At 49.2% G+C, this 17,628-nt stretch overlaps 1 protein-coding gene across 2 annotated transcripts in view; it reads right to left on the bottom strand.

The window, feature by feature from the left end:
• CAPZB (capping actin protein of muscle Z-line subunit beta) overlaps positions 1-17,628 on the bottom strand; it is a 136,084-nt gene that overhangs the window by 60,468 nt on the left and 57,988 nt on the right. For both annotated transcript variants that reach the window (XM_082664069.1, XM_082664070.1), the window contains exon 2: positions 14,195-14,284. In XM_082664069.1, the coding sequence (XP_082520195.1) occupies positions 14,195-14,284 (90 nt within the window). The remainder of the gene's footprint in view (positions 1-14,194; positions 14,285-17,628) is intronic.

The raw sequence follows: 17,628 nt of genomic DNA, 5'->3' as shown, positions 1-17,628 counted from the left end.
GAGTCCCACGAGGTTAAGTACTAGAGGTGCTGGCGTCAAGACTGAGGAGGCCTGAGACCGCCTCACTGCCCGCTTCCCGGCGGGGAGCCGGCAGCATCTCCTAGAGCCTGATCAGGAAGCACTCACCCACGGGCCGGGCCCCCTGGGAGAAGCAGAGCACTCCGGCAAGGGGCATACTCCACCTTAAAAGGACAGCTGAACTCTACCGGGCAAGGCCAAGGATTCAAGCTGCTGTGTCACTGAACTCCTCCTCCACTCACTACCTGCTGTCATCACGGCCACAAGGAGAGCTGGCCAGCATCTTCTTTCTCATTGTCACAGCAGTTAGCACTGATACTGAGCGCTCACTTGCAACCCGACACCACCCCAAGCCCCTGAGCCACGCTTCTCAGTCCTCACAGCTGCCCTCTTTGAGACTGAGGTAAAGTCATCATTCGCTTCCTTGTATAAACGAGCAAACTGAGGCACAGAGAACTGAAGTCGCCTACTCAAGGTCAGCTGGATAACTGAGGGCACACCCAGAGGCCGCGAGCTCAGGCTCCCGTGGTCTTAAACACTCAAGATGATTTACCGCCTTTCCGAGTACTGGCACCTGCCAGGGCCACCGGCCCTGGGCACGCGGGGCTGAGGTCTCCCGTGTTACGTCTCAGCTTCACAGCATCTCTGTCTCCCTGCATCTCTCCGCCTCAGATGACGCAGCATAGGAAGCATAATATGCCTCCTCCACTCGCAGAGTTCGGGGATGGGCGGGTTTATTGGATGGTTAACTAATATTTATTTAGCATCGAAGACATGGCCAGGCACTGCGCAGGGTCTGGAGATACGGACGTGCACAGTTACATCCCACAGGTGCTTCCAATCCAGAGGGCCCTTGGGTGCTAATAGTACAAAATTACAGCACACCATCAACAGGAAGTGCTCTAAGCCAACCCCTGCTGCGTGACACAACTTGGAGATGTGGCTTCCCTAACACACAGTGCTGAGAAACAGGAAGCTCAGTGAAACAGGGAGGAAAATGCTGGGGAGGCAGCAGTAGGTGAGCAACTTACATTGCCTGGTGCACATCCCTACTCCCAACTGTTTTTGACACACAGTCAGAAAGAGAGGAAAACCCACTGGAGTGAAGGATAATCGTTTTCAGCCTGGGGCAAATCTCCTAAAGGGTTCTGTTCTGAACCCAGAGTGTTACTTAAGCTTCCAGTCAACAGTAATTAAGTGTGCCTGTACATTCCAGAAAGAGGGGACAGGGAGATTAACGATAATTAAATCTCTTCTGTTATTTGGCTTCGAATCTCTCCTCTGAGTAGCCTGCTGTCAAATACTTGTTCCAAAGCCTCCATCTGACATAACTCCTACCACCACCATCTCTAACATCAATTCTGCTCTTAGCTTGAAGGTTTCAATTACATAGAAGGTAACAGGCCCGCTAGGACCCAAAAGTCTGGAGTGTCACAAGTGCCATTCATACCTCTTCTCCTGCTCACCACACGTCCAGAGTTTGGTCGGTAATCATGTGCAAAGGGGGGCCACAGGCTGGACGGCCCCTGCGTGAGGCCTCTCTTAGGCAGGTTCTGTGCATGTTGTGATTGACAGGGTCTCTAATGAACCTTAATTGTGAGTGAGACGGGCCCAGGAAGGCAGCAACAGATGTGGCAAAGGGGCAACCGTGAACCGTCCGACTAATGAATAAAAAGTGTCCGGCCTGATGAGGGCCACTGACCCAAAAATGGAGGAGGGCGGAATCATCCCTCACCCCTGCACCCTTTCTGAAGCTCTTACTCCTTTATGCGAGCAATGGGAAGCCTCCCCCGCCTCCAATCCCCCAACAACAACAACAAAACAGGGACGGCGGTGCCGCTGGGTGGTGGTGGCAGCCGCTGCCTGGAGGTGGGGTCCACGTGAGCATTACCGTGGACGCTTCCGTCTCCGTCAGGATCTCGGCTTAAACCACAGACACCCGAACAGGACGCCCTGTCAATGTGGGAAGGGGAAAGCTACACTCTATTGTAAAGACTGAACAGCGTCTTGCTGGTGCTAATTACTGTGACAATATCTGCATTCAGAGGCAGCTGTCCGCTGGTGACCTGCAGTGACAAGGAGAAAGCTGTTCTTTCTCCTTGGGGAAGAAGGGGAGCTGCGGGCAGAGCCAGCAGGCAGGAGAAGGGCAGGATTCTGACTGGATGGGCCTGCGGACCCTGACGCTGCTGCTTACTAATCAGCTGTGAGGCTCTGACCGACTCATTAAGTTTCTCAGTTTCTTCCTCTGTAAAATGGGGCTACAGAAGACTAACCTTGTGGTAAATGTGTAAAGCATCTAGAACGGTCTCTGGCATCTGATGGTTATCAATTCAAGCCAGGAGACCAGCACGGTTTTTATTATCATTTGCACACTGACCACACTGCACTCGTGCAAATCTGATGTGACCTCAGAATCCCGTGCAGCCCCTCTAAGCCAGGTACTATCCTAAAGCTTCACACACACGATCTCTAGTTCTCGAGGTCAGGGTCGTCAGGCCCACCTCCTAGACGGGCAAGTCAAGGCTCCGAGGACACACAGCTAAGACGTGATGAAGATGAGAGCAGAGTTTGGCTGGGGCTTCAGACTGCAAGGCGTTCAACTGAATCACATCCCACTGCTCCTTAGCAGACATGTCGGCCATCCGGTCTCAGACTAAGAGTTGCCCTAAAAACACCTAACCAAGAATTTTACAGAAGCTTGATCTCCAAGTATACGAAAATAGGCTGCTTTAACGTGGCAAATGGCGGGGTAAGGGGGAGAGGTGGGGGACGGGGAGAAGGGAACCATTAAATAACCAATCTGTTTCGAAGGAGAGTGCAAAATAACCGGGCACTCTGCTTCCAGCCCACGCCCCAAACTTCCACTCCTTGGCTGGCGGCACACGCACCGGGGGTATGAACAGGCAAGAGCAGGTGAGATGCTAAAACAGCTTCCCCAGCACGAGAAGCAGACTCAGGAGAGGCTCAAGAGGGGACAGAAACCATGGAATAGAGGATCACTGCCGCTTGCCTATGAAAGACCCTCAGGTATGGACTTGGGGGTTCTCCAGCTGGAGAAAAGGGGTGCCTGGGGGTTACACTGGCAGCAGGAAGAAGGAGGATAAAAACTAGAGACGGGGGTTCAAGCCAGGGACAAGAAATGAGCAGTCTTGATAAGGTGCAAGTGTAAAGTGAATGCAAGTGAAGGCGTGAGAAAGCACGACACTGGATAATAGAGAAAGGGATCCTGGGGACTCAGAGCTCGCAGCTGGCCTGTACTGGATGATATACAGGGGGGTACCTGGGTGGCACCCCTGGATGGCTGGAGTGAAGGTCATGAGGTCAAATGACCTGGCAGGTGACAATGCCAGCTGGCTTGTCCTTGGACAGTGAGATCAACCTTAAAGCCCCTCTCCACCTCGTAAGACCATCCAAGTACCTGGAGCAGTGAGAAGAGTGGCCGCCCAATCAATGAGCAAGGGGAGTGGAAGAGACCCACGCCCCGCCAGGGCAGACCAAGAAGTGTGCTCTCAGATTACCCCCGCCTCTGTGGAATGACAGGCCTTATTACTAGTCACGAAGCCCGTCAGCCACAGTCTGACTCTGGCCCCTTCCAACGGCTCTGGGGAGGCGGGCAACGGCGTTTCCCAGCTTTCCGTGCGGGGATCCCAACTTGAGAACTCAGGAGAGGTGGCGGGTGAGGGAGCGGTGGGTGTTCAAGCCCACCTACAATGGAGGGCCTCGGCACCGCCTCCCTTCCAGGTGAAACCAATCAAGTCCTTACAATCGTAAGCTGGGTCATAACACCCCACCCCCACGCAAGTCAAAGCTGGGGCTGTGTCCACCTGTGAAAACAGCCAGGAAGGCTGCTTGGAACGTCAGGGCACAGCCCCTAGGCAGGCAGAACCCGGGGGTTAAGCCAACAGGTCCTAGGAAGCCAGTGGAGGTAGTAAAAGCATCAGTGAGCATTTTTTTAAGCACCTGTCTTTCCTGCACACGTTAGCCTTCATACACACTCCCAAGCCCTCACTGCCCCGGGAACGCGGGTTTCTTATGCCAATCTTGGGTACTGGAGGCAACTCTGGGAGGTGAGGTGATCTGCCTCTCAAAGCTGGAAGGCGGCCGAGGAAGGATTCAAGCTGGGTCTGCCTCGCTCTGCCTGACCGGAAGGGTGGGGAGGGGGGGTGCCAGGGGCCCCACCTGCTCGCCTTTCTCCCCAGAGTTACCCTTCGGGGCAGGTTATGTTCTCAGAGACCTGAGAGAAATCGATGCCTCTTCTGCCAGCAAAAGGGGACCCTGAAAGTAGTGACATTGACACAGGGTATCCATGGTGATGTTCTTTTAGTGCTGGGCAGCAGAACTCAGATCCTGGGCCTGAGACCATCTGGCCCTCACTTCACAGAGGAGGAGCCGGAGACCCAGAGAGACCTGCTGGTCACAGAGCAAGCTGGTGGCACCCAAAGCCACAACCCAGGCCTCCTGGCTTCCAATAAGACTTGCTTAATGTACGCAGCGCTTTCTCTCTCCTATTGAAGGAATTAGTTCTCTATTTGAAAAAAGCAACAAGAAAAGCTGTTTCTTTCCATGACACTTTACCAAACAGTTATGAAAATTTAAACATCACACTTAGGACCACTGCCCGAAAGGATCTAGAATCCAGGTCATCTGACGTGTAGGTTATGAACCTTTCCAGGAAACCAGTGTTTTCCAAAGTGGATTGCATGAAAGTGAGTTAGAGAAATGCTGAGTTAAAGGAAAATGGGTTCTTTTCTCCCTTTTCCTTTGCTAACTGTAGGACTTCTCAGAACCTTTAACATGACAATCTGGAGGAGAAGCTCCTAGAAGGTAATTAGAATGCGCCATGTTTCCTCAATTGTTCGCTGTCCTTGTTCCTCAAGAGACTCAACACCAAGGTGAGCTGACCAATTTCATGAAAGTCGGGAAAAGTGTAAGTTGCATCCAGGAGGAAATAGAATCCATCCACTGAGCAGAAACAGGGGTCAGCAGTGAAGGAGACTCTCCCAGCCAGCCTATCTTGTTTCGTTTGTGGATTAGGCCTTTGCACGGCCCCCCCCCTGTACATCTTGGCTCTGCCCCCCACAGTATTCCTACTTTTCTCATTAGTGGAGGCAACGGTGCACAGCCGCTGAGGGCCCTGGGCTGCTTGGGTTCACAGCTTGGCTCCTTCACCACTACCTGGTGACCCTGGACAAGCTGCCGAAGGCCCTGCTGTTGCTTCCGCCTAGTAGGGACGGATGACAGCAACAACCTCAGAAGGTGTTTTCTGAAGATTTAAGGAGATACGGTCTTTGCCAGAGGCTACAACTATTTTTCAGAGTTTGTTCTTTGCCTTTTAAGGTTTTTTTTATTAAACTTTTAAGCTAAATTTGCATATTTCAAAGCCACCACGTTGGCATTAGCTTCTATGCCTTATAAAGGCTCCCCCCCACCTCAACATCAAACGTCATTGACGTTTTCCCTCTGATTCTTTCATGTTCGTTTAATATTAGTTCCTTAATCCATCAGGAGTATGAGTACATGCCGTGCAATAGATATTCAGCTTGTTTTCCTTCAAAACTATTAGCTGTCCCAGCAATTTTACTGAAGAATCAATTCTTTTCTCGCATTGAACGGTGACTGTCACTTGTAACACACCCTAAGTTCTTACATCCCGGGGCCTGTTTCTGAGCTCTCGGACCGCATCCGCTCTGCCCTTACTTCCGACCTGTGCAGCTCTTCACGCACGGCCGACCTGCCTTGTGGGAAGCCTATTCCTAGGTGGCATGTTGTTCTGCTGTTACAAGTGGGATTTTGCCCTCCCATCCCCTGGCACCGTATATATTCTAACCGGTTTATGCTGACTTTGGTACATTCGATTTAAAAGCAGTCACTTTCCGGACCCATCCCTTTAGATCCTGCAGTGCAAGAACTCGCTTTTCCTAAAACTTTTAGACTGGCTTAATCAACTGGAAGAAGAGATAGGGACATACTACTTGGGTTTGCACAACATGCTTTTGTAAGGAGCACGCCACCCCCCAACACACACAGTGCACACCGTGTGTGTGTGTGTGTGTGTGTGTGTGTGTGTGTGTGTGTTTTGGGGGTGGAGGTAGTCACCTCAGCACAACTGCTCCGACAGCCAGGCCAGGCAGAATCGGCATCAGTTTCTTTGCTCATCAAACTCTGAAGGGGCTTCATACCAGGAGAGACAGAAGAGAGATTCTACACGTCTTTTTTCCTGAGGTACCTAACAAGTTCCACGGTGCCTACCCTGCCCCATCACAAACATCTTTTATAGTTTCACCTTAGAAGACAGTCTGGCCCTAGCAGGACCTATGAGAAATGACATACTGTAATGTTTTCACTTTTAAAGACAGCAATTCAACAGACAAGACTCTCCTCTCGGTCACGGAGCAGGTATGGGACTCATCGGGTGCTGGGGCATTCTCAGTTTCATCTATAAAAGGGGACCCACCCCACCCCCGCCACTCGCTTCACAGAGCAGCCGTGGAGATTAAACAAGTAATGGATGAAATGTATTAATAACGAGGACCATATATATCAGTGCTTCTGACATCTGATGGATCTCCATGAAAAGCAATTTATTTTCCTATGTCATCCACTGAAAAAGATTTTATGAAGAATGAAAAGAGGGGAGAAGCAAATTCTAAATCTGAGACCCAACAAAAAATAATTTTTATTTTGAACTCTATAATATCCTATGAAAAATAACAAAAGCATACCACTGGGTGGCTGACATTAAAGGGGATAGGAGACAACTAACTTTCCAATTACCTAGCTCTGGAGAATTTCAAGCCCGCGACCATAGTGGGAAATCTGCTGCGACTGTTCTAGAATGCTCAGGAGAGCCTCCGGGAGCAAAGCCGCCCCTGCTCCCTGAGGAACACACACACACAAGAAAGCAAATGACCCTGTACTCTTCTCCTTTATTCATTCTGTTTCAAGTTTTAACAGGTCTGGACTGCATGTTCAGGAGGCAATTCACGTCCTCCTTAACTGGATCAAATGAGGGTCTATTATTCTGCATATAACAGAACTCATCAGAATTTCAAATAACTTCCGGCCATATCTATGGGGCGGGGGTCAGGTGAGGGCCCCCCAGGAAGCCCCATTTCCTCTTTCTAAGCAAATCACGACATTTAGTCCTAGTTTAGAAGGGCTGCCTAGCTCCACCTTGACATAAATCACCCTCAGGTGGCAGAGTCCTCGCCTCAGCAACAGGCTGGGGTCGTGAAAGGCCACCTCCCTCAGCAGAGACACCCTGGGTGGGGAACAGAGGGCCGGTCCAGCACCCTGAGTCCGGGGTCTGCTTTCTCCCTCGGCCTTGCTTTAGTCACTACAGCTGCAGTCCATTCAAAGAGCAAAACGTTTGCATGAAAAGGCTCACCACAACTTTCCAAGGGATGGAGTTCATTAAAATACTGCTGGGGGCCTTTGGCTGGAATGCTTTTTCCGCCCTGTAAAACCGAAACTGCAGCACAGTTGCCTGTAGGAAAGCTCAGAACGAGCTCAGAAACATCAGTGCGACAGACTGTTTCCAGGGGTCCCTGCATAATCACCGACCATTCCATCCATTCCCCTGCGCCTGCTCCAGAGACAACATCTGGCCTGGGGGAGAACAGTTCCCTGTAGACCCCACCACAGATGCAAGAGTGGAAGCCAAGTGCTCCCACCTCCAACAGAAACCCACAGGCAACTTGCCCAGGTACTCGCCTGGGCCTGGCGGGCCTACTCAGCCCTGGCACCAGGGTCGGGAGCCCCTCTCCCCTCGGCTCCCAGGGGCCGACAGCAGGGAAACGAAACACTGTGGGCAGGCCCGGTCACAAAGCCCGGCTGAGCATCTCCAACAAGGCCCCAGAGCACCAGGGCATTGGGATGGAGTGCCCTACTTCCTGGAGCGCCAACTGAACTCGAGGCTTCGGTGAAGAAAGTGTTCTTTTTATGTTAAAATGTCTTGCATGTGGGCATGTTATGAACTGGGGTGCAATTGTTTTTTAAAAAGACAAAACATAAAATTCTCTGCTGGAGGCAGCCACTTTTGGCTTTGCCCTCAAAACTCCAAAGGTAAGTGTTTGCTCTTGTCAGGAACACTTTGTCAGGAATGCTTCGGGAAAAGAATCTGAGAAACAGTAAGAGGCCAGGCGGAAGGTGGCCAGCAAGGAGGCAGAAGGGAGGGCGAAACTCACCGGAGAGCCGAGACTACTTCTATGCAGAAGTGAAGACAAATAATCGTGCCTGCTGTGATCTGTGAGGGAGATACAGCGTGCAAAGCTGGCGTGGCCAAGCCTCCCGCCTTCCAGAAAATCTTGCCTGAACTCCGCATTAAACATCAGCTCTGCGGAGCGAGGCCTTTCATCTCGTACCCCCGGCACCCACAATGGTGTCTGGCACAGGGAGATGTTAAATGCTTGTAGGAAGAATAACTCAGTTCTGCAACTCCTGACAGTTGTCCTCAGAGCTGATTAGCTGGTCCAGACCCAAGGGCTGAGAGGATCCGGCCAAGGTCATTTTTATCACGGATCAAGCTCTAGGATCCCAGCATTTTTTTTCCCCGTGGAAGAGAAGACGAGGAAGAAAGGCTGCACTTCTTCCCGGGTCGAGCACCGTGTCGGATTCATAGGAGGTGCTCAGTAAGTGTTGACTGAATCCACTCACTTTTCGCCTATTTAGTCTAAGATCTCTTCAGAAAGAAGACATTTTAAATGCTGTCTTTGAAACAAAGGAGGAAAACATGCTGGTACGAGACTATTTTAAACAGTGACGGTAACTGGGAAGCCAGGCAAGAAGAAAATACGGGCCTGGTCCCTCTTGACCACAGATGAACCAGATCACATCTGGCCTTAAGGTCCCCGGGCCCGGCACATCTTCAACCTCTGGGGACAGAGCTGAGTTTGAGTTGTGAGTTTTACCCCACACAGCTATCACTGGGAAAATCAGTTCCAGATTTCCTAGGTTCAGCTATTAGGGACTGGAAACTAACAATGCTTAGCAGAGATGAGACAGATAATCAATGATATTAATGACTGTTAAATAATAACATCAGCCTCAATTTCAGTCACAAAGGAGTGTGAGCCTGGCTCCACGGGCTAATTCCCGCACGGAGAGCAGGTCTTGGCAGCACCAGCTGGAGGTCTCCACTCACTGGTTCAGGATCCCCCACGTCTAGGTGCGCCCCGTGCACGCCAGCCTTCTAGTCTGTCAAGTGGTAATCTCCCTGCGGACCTTGCAGTACCTACAGGCGGACAGCTTCTGTGAGCTGTTCAAAGCACAGGCACTGCTGAGGCTGCCCTTTCTATTTCTGGAGGGCAATTCTGCTTGCTAAAAAGAACTATGCTGAAATGAAAACCGATCAAGTTCTCAACTCCCTGGTCAGAGCATCAGAATGGCTCTTCCACCTCTAACCCACAGGCCTGGCGGGATGGCCTGGGTGCTTTCCCTCTCGTTGGGGGACACCCAAGAGCTGGATCTTCGGGTGGCTATAAGCAAAGTAGCGAGAAGGAATTAAAAAATGAAGTGACCGAGGGCTTCCCTGGTGGCGCAGTGGTTGAGAATCTGCCTGCCAATGCAGGGGACACGGGTTCGAGCCCTGGTCTGGGAGGATCCCACATGCCGCGGAGCAACTAGGCCCGTGAGCCACAACTACTGAGCCTGCGCTCTGGAGCCTGTGCTCCGCAACAATAGAGGCCATGACAGTGAGAGGCCCGCGCACCGCGATGAAGAGTGGCCCCTGCTTGCCGCAACTGGAGAAAGCCTTCACAAAGAAACGAAGACCCAACACAGCCAAAATTAAACAAACAAACAAACAAACAAAAAAACTTAACCTGAGTTGCCAAAACTCAGGTTAAGATAGTAAAAAAAAAAAAAAAAAAAAAAGAAGTGACCAACATTTGCAAGCAAAGACTCTTCCACTTGGTTAAACAGATTTAGGTCTATTTTTGGTTTGCTCTTAAAAAGGCAAAGGACGGCGGCCTGCTGGGTGCCAATTTGTAGAAACAAACTCCTTCCTCAGCTCAGGGTTCAAAATACACCCCAGCGGAGAAGTTCTGGCTCTTGCTGCCAGTGTGCAGAGTAAAGCCATAGAAGGTCAAAGTTTAGGAAGCCGAGGGAGCATCTTAATATCATATGATTCTTGGCCCACATGGACCTGTGGGTATTTCTGAAACAGCTTAACAACGGATTTCGGCTGGCTTCACTCTAGCACAATGGGATTAATATGTAATAAAATGATGTTTTGGCCATCTTGCAAAGGAAGGTCATTCCCACCAATCAGAGCAGGCATCATAATTCCAAGCAGCAAAAGCTCTGACAGTGGAAAGAAGAGAAAAGAAAACCGATCTGGCCTGATAAATCGGGCTGCCTCGGCCTAGCTGCCAAGCATACGCCACATTTCTCTTGTAATTGGACCACTGGTGGACCGGATAAGTTCCCCACATTTTCTCTGGCGCCGACATCCAAGCGAGGCCGTTCCCTTCATGGGGTTTGCTGGCAAATCCGGACATTCTCGTCAGTCTTAGAATACAACCTCCACCTCCCCGTCATTACTTGCGGCAGGTGAGCACGGGAGGAGTGACTGCAGTGCTGTGCACCGGGGCCAGGGCGTTAGCCGCTCTGAAAACGTCTGACTGATCCCAGATTACACGGAACAAAGGCCCGGATGCACTGCTTCTAGGAGACTCGTGACAGGGCGAGTTTTCTAAAATTACAGCTTTGGGAAGGAACTAAAACTACAAGTGAACTTCAGAGCCACAGCAGTACACTCAGCACGAATGGACTCTTACAGGAAAGAAAGAATTTTGCAAATCCAGTTGAAAAGAAACAACAGCAAAAAAACAGAACAAAACGAAAACCAGTCATTCCCAGGGAAAATGGAAGAAAAATAGCAGTGATGAAAGAAAAACATTCAAAGGAGTAATTTCCAGGACTACAAAACCAACCCAAATGCTCCTTATGCATTACAGTGCATAGCAGGGGCCTCAAACGGCTTTTGAAGCATGTCAATATAGCTTTAACGAGGCAATGCCTTACCAGACCCTAATTCAGTGAAAAGTCAGGCTCCACTTCCATTTCGAAACTCATCATACTTCAAATTAAAAAATTAATGAGAATACCAACTCCCCGGCCCATCCTGGATGATGGGAATCCATCATGGCCTCTTGCTCAGCCTTTGGAGGTAGATGGGGCTCAAGGCGGGTCCTGCACAACCTGGCGAGGGCAAGTCGGTGCCTTCCAGGCTCTCCAGGAAGCAGCGGACCAGAGCGAACTGCGCAGTCTGAGTGGCCCGGCTCAAAGTAGGGAACGTCTTTCAAGTCTCTGGTTTTCTTTTAATTATGTGAACTTTAAATTATTTTCCATAATACATCTATGTTTAAAATATTTCAGATTAGAAATGAATTAAATTATTTAACATTTTCCCCCCAAACAGGAAAGACAGACAGATGAGGGAGACACACCATATTTAATCTGCTACTCTGAGTGTAAGTGATTCGACCTAAAGGTACCCAGCAGTTATCCCGGCAGGAGGATTCCCGGTGCTGCTTGGTTGGCCAGAGTACCACCCTGCTTCTTCCTCAGAGTCTACATCATCCAATAAAGGTGCAGCGGTCTTACGTGCCTTAGAGGGGTGCTGTGAAAACTAGATGAAATGAGAAATAACACAACAGCAGCGTCCAGCTCAGTCCAGAGAACACAGCAGGTGTTCAACAAACGGCAGCTGCCGACCCCACAACCTACATCTGCCTCCACCCCCTCTCCAGCCACATTCTACGGATGACAATGTTACACGTGGGAAAACAGTGCACTCTGACAGTCATCTCTGGGACGTCACATACTACACATCGCACATCAGGAACAGATACAGTGTGGGATGTCAACCTGGGTCCAAGTGTCCTCCTGCAAACTAAACCCTCAGGACGATTCTCTCACCCAGTATTATCTGGCCAAGGTGAAGGACGGCTCTTGACACGGCTCTTTCATTCACCATCAATGCTGTAATTTCCCTGCTGAGCCCAAGTAGAATTGGTATAGACAGCAATTGGTATACCAGCTGACCAGGTTTCCACAGAAGTAGCTACACACACATCTCTGCAACAGTGACGAGCGAGTCACAGAGAAGCGACACGGCTATAGGAAAACACTTCAGTTGCCATAAGAACAAAATAGCCTGTGAAACACCAAGAAGACTCTACTGAGAAGAATTTGCTCATCTCTTACTTCTATTCTTGGTCTACTTCTAAAATACAGTAATAACTGAATTGGCAAACTAAATTTAAACGCAGCCGGGCACACTGTCATGCTCAGTGGAAACGCAGCATCAGCCTCTGCAGCTGACCAGGTTAGGGACCTGATCCTACCCACGGCTTCTGCCCACCCACTTCCGCATTTGCTCAACCAAAACTCTCCAACCAAGAAAAACAAGCCACACCGCACTTCCCAGGCTGCGTCTTGTGGTGCTACCTGACAGGATTGCTGAGAGTTAAATGAGGCCACGCGAGGAAAACGCTTAGCACAACACACCGTGTCCAGAGTGCAGGATGTGGGCTGACGGCAGCAATTCCACATCAAATCCAAGCCCTCCTGCCGACTTCCAAGGATACCTCCTACCCATCCAACTTTATACTCCATCATTTCCCAACAGAGACCGTTTCTCTGACTCACATTTCACACGACCATCCAATGTTTGAGCCAATGTTTAAAAATTAGGATCTTTCACATAAAGCTCCAAATGTACGTACGGCACCCCAGAAAAATCTGAGAACAAGCCACAGAGCATCAGACCCCACAGGGCAAGAAGCGACAGGAGCAAAGCGCCTGCCAGCCAGACCTCTTCTTTACATCAAGGCCACTTCAGCCATCTACATCGCCCCCCCCCATTGCCCCGGGGCTCTGGGTGTGGCATTTCCCCCCAACACACACACCATTCGGAGCATATGGTGGGTTCGCTCGCATCACAATTCAGCATTCTGTTCTTTAACAGTCATCTAAAACGGCTGGGCAGGTAGCTTTGGTGCTTCCATCACAAGCACCTGTAGCTGGCTTTCTCATCAGGGCTATGTACCTTGAGAAACCTCCTCCACCTCATTGCCTGAATTATTACATGGAAAAGCAAGCAAGCTGACAACTCCATCCACAGGCTCGACTCTGTTCAAAGAGCTGCCTATCATTGGGAGTCTGTGTCTCTATAAACACACAAATAGTTGCACAACGAACCTTGCAGACTGCTGCGGAGAATCTTATCTGTGAATGACATGAGTCTCCTGCAGTAACGTTTTCCCCTAGTAAAACTGTTCTGAATGCATACAATGGAACTAAATATATCACTACAGCATATGAACAAGTTTTCAAGCTACTATTTTAAAAGACATCTAGTTGATGAGCAATGGTTGGCAATTGATAATGACATCCAAGAAGATGGGGAACACAGTGAAAAGAACAGAGGACGACCTGGGAGGGCTCAGGTTCTGACCCGGAACCAGAACTCACCGGCCAAATGATCTACTAACTCGGCTGGCTCTTGGGGCCTGATTTTATTTTACTTCTTTTCATTATTTACCATAGCTTTATAGGTGTTTTTGAATACTCTGAACATTTTCAAGTAATATTATGGTGCCAGTTAATCTCTGGCATCATTTTGAGACCAATCATTCCATACATATGCATGAATAAACAAATAAATATTTTAAAAAGTAGATGTGATGAGCTCTTTAAAAGCCCATTTTTGTGTTTTATGCCATTTCAAAATAGAAGTGAAGCCACCAAAGCATTTGAGAGGCTAGATTTTTGTACTGCTTTGGCTGGAGAAACTTCCACAATGGCAGAGAGACTAGTAAAGCCTGGAACCAGGCACTGCTGAACACCTGCTGGATTTGTGGGGCCTCTTCTTCCCTAGGCCTAAAGGTAAGCTTCTAAGAGTGAAAAGAGGGCAGCTGGGGGAAAGGGACAGGCAGTATCCACTTTAGAGCTCCTGTCTTGGGCTCGATTTACATAGGTGGCACTGAAAGAATGACAATCATAGGAAAGCCATCTCCTCTCTGGAGGAATCTCATAACCCAGTGGTGGTGTCTAGTTGGAGACAGAGGAGGTTTCTTGTGTGATCTGAATTGTGTGTGGAAAAGGGTACACAAAAGCAATCTAGTACGAGCCCCAGCCCCAAAGAAAACCATACGAACAAGGCACATACCAGGTCTATCAGGTCGCTGAGGTTTTTCTCGATCTGCTGTGGAGGCAGGCGCCTCATCAAGTCCAAGGCACAGTCCAGCTGCTGATCACTCTGTCAAAGGAGAAACAGGAGTGTCTGGGTCACTTTGCCAGTAGAAACACCAAAACCCCCCTTTCAAAAGCATTCTGGCAGCTGCAGCTTGCCCAGGTACCCTGAGACCGAAGAGGTCTGCAGTGGGCCCTCTGGCACAGCTCCTGGCGGGAGACTAGCCAGTCCCTCCCGGATGGCAGTGTCTGTCTCAAGTGGAGGCATCCAAAAAACAGTTCAGCATGTGGAAGTGGGCTGGAGAGTCTGGAAAGCTGCCTTGCTCAGTCCACGTCTCAAAGCCTCATCAACTTCCTTCAGCAGCTCTCCAGACCGGCAAACGTATTAACTCCCAACTGGTCCTGCAGTGATCAGGCTCGAGCAGCAGGTTAGGCACTGTTCTTTGCTGTAACCGGGACATGAATGTCAGGAAATGTCAGCTGACCAGGTTCCCTGATGAGCTCCAAGCCAGGGACAAAGCCAGGCAAAGAACAAGCGGCAAGATGCGCACAAACGTTTAAGTGCTTCAGTCATTCTACTGAGGCTGGGCCCATCTTCCCAGGTGCCAGGCCCCGGCAAAACAGACCAAGACCTGAAACATCTACAGTTGAGAGCTCGCGCTCGCTGGCAAAGTGAACAACAAGTGTGTAAATCGGGGTCGGTGCTGCCGCAGGGGCGCGGGAGGATAAAGACTGCCCTCGTTCTCAGGATAATCTCTTCATTTGATATTCATGCTGCAGATATTTACTGAGAGCCACCACGTGCCAGTCACCGTAAACATGCAATAAGTAATGGAGAGAGGAAGGAAGGAACTGAGCGGGGGTGAGACCGGTAGAGCGCTGGTAGGGTGCAGAGTATTGATTCAGTGCACAGTGGGCTGTAACATAGAAGGAAGGCCAGAGGCTCGAGAGGAGCAACCAGAAATAAGGTGGGAAAGGTGGGCCCAGGAAAATGATGAAGACCACTGCACACAACGCTAAGAAGTGCAAGTAAGGCGCATGGAGCCCCCAACACAACTAACCAGAGGCACTACCTGATTTTGTATCCTGAATCTGCTCTGCTCAGACCAATCTCAGGATTTCTGAAAGCCCTACATCAACACGCTTAAGAATCTTTATAAAGTATACAAGGTAATCCTGGAAATGCCACATTTGGCGGTAATGAAATATAACCTTTGAATCCAACCATCTGCACTTCAAGGTACATCAACCACAAACAGGCTGTGGGACGCAAGGACCCACTTTGTATACACCAGAGACGTTGACACATAACACATAAGTTAACTGGAAGCAGTTTCACTCCCAGGTAATCGATGTGGTATATACAGCAGGCTGTTTTTGGAAAAGAAAACAAAAACAAAAAACCTGTCCCCTGCTCAAGATGGTTATCAGTGACAGTTTATTCTGGGACACACAACAAACTGGCTATACCCTGCAAAGAAACACACACACACTCCAGAAACCTTAGAGCACTTGTTTTCCTTAGTGAAACATTCTAGCAACCAGGTATTCCCTACTTGTGCCATGCCTTCTATGCCAGCCAAGGCCACGGAGACATGGGTGTGGCCAGCTGACATGGGAAGACATTTTAACATCACTTCTAGGGTCAAGAACACAGATAAACTGATTTGACACTAGAGAGACTTATATTCAGTGCTCTGTTCTGCCATTCATTAACTTAGGACCTTGGGCAAATTTCTTAACCTCCAGGACCCTCTATTTATCCTGTGAAACCGAATAAAGGAAACCACATTTAAAATGGAGTCAGGAGGCCAGAAGGGGGAGCTCTCGAGCACCAGCACTAGGCATCAATTACACACCCCAACAGGAAGAGAGGGACCTTGTATTGCCAGCCGGAGGAAGGAAGATCTCTCCTTATCCAGCAGCGAGCCCAGGCAATGGGAAGCCACCACCACCCTGAACGCTCGCCTTCCTCTGATGGACATTCCTTCTAAGCAACCCCCCCACCCCAACTTCATTTTTCTCTATAATGTTCCTCTCCTTTGTTTTCTGAACTTGCCTATAGTCTTTGCTATTCCATCCCTGAATTGCAATTCTCTGCAATTCCTGAATAAATCCATTTTACTGGTAAAATAACTGGCTGTTTTATTTTTAAGGTCAATAATCCATAAAATGGGAATAGTATCTACTTCACAGGGTTGTTGGAATGATCTGACTAGTAACCGTGAATTGTTTAACACGCAGTAGTACACATTGGACTGGGAGTGTTTTCTGTGTATGTGTGCAAACACGTGTTTTAATTTTTAAAATGTAAGTATTTTATAACATTTGCCCCACTCAACCCAACCCAGAAATCTTTCCTGTTGCTCTCATCCGGAGCTAGGTATTCAAACTCCATAAACAGCTATGTGCTCCCTTAGCAGTGCAAGAAGAGAAAACCCTAAATGATTCAAGTCAAACTACTTAAAAGGTGTAAACTAATGGGCCAAAGACCTTAACAGACATCTCACCAAAGAAGATATACAGATGGCAAATAAACACATGAAAGACACTCAACATTACACCACGAGAGAAATACAAATTAAAATGAGGTGCCGTTACACATCTATTAGAATGAATGAAATCCAGAATTGTTATCGCCAAAAGCTGAAAGGCAGGTGGTGCAACAGTAACTCTGGTGAGACGCAAAACGGCACGGCCGCTTCCAAAGACGGGTAGGCAGTTTCTTACAAAACGAAGCATACTCCTACCACACAATCCAGCAATCACGCTCCTTGGTGTTTACCCAGAGTAGTTGAAAACTAACATCCAGGAACTTCCCTGGTGGCCAGTGGCTAAGATTCCACGCTCCCAATGCAGGGCGTCTGGGTTCGATCCCTGGTCAGGGAACTAGATCCCACATGCCTAGATCCCACATGCCGTAACTAAGAGTTCGCATGCCGCAATTAAGACCTGGTGCAGAGGAATGAAGGATGGGAGGGAGGGAGGGAGGGAGGGAGGGAGGGAGGAAGGAGGAAAACTAATGTCCACACAAAAACCTGCCCACAACAGCTTACGGCAGCTTTATTCATAACTGCCAAAACTTGGAAACAGTCAAGATGCCTTCAGTAGGTGAATGGATAAAGAAACAGTGGTGCATCCAGACAAGGGAATGTTATCAAACCATGAAAAGATGTGGAGGAAACTTAAATGTCTACCACTAAGTGACAGAAGCCAATCTGAAAAGGCTACATACTCTATATGAATCCAGCTATATGACATTCTGGAAAAGACAAAACTATAGAGACAGCAACAAAATCAGTGGTTGCCAGGGGATGGAAGGGAGAGAGGGATGAGAGTAGGCACAGCACAGAGGATTTTCAGGGCAGTGAGACTACACTATGTAATACTATATATAATGGTGGGTATGTG

Source organism: Grampus griseus, assembly GCF_964374135.1.
Source record: "Grampus griseus genome assembly, chromosome: 1".
Taxonomy (NCBI): Eukaryota; Metazoa; Chordata; class Mammalia; order Artiodactyla; family Delphinidae; genus Grampus; species Grampus griseus.
The sequence above is the reverse complement of the archived record's forward strand: the minus strand, read 5'-3'. Positions and strand labels throughout refer to the sequence as shown.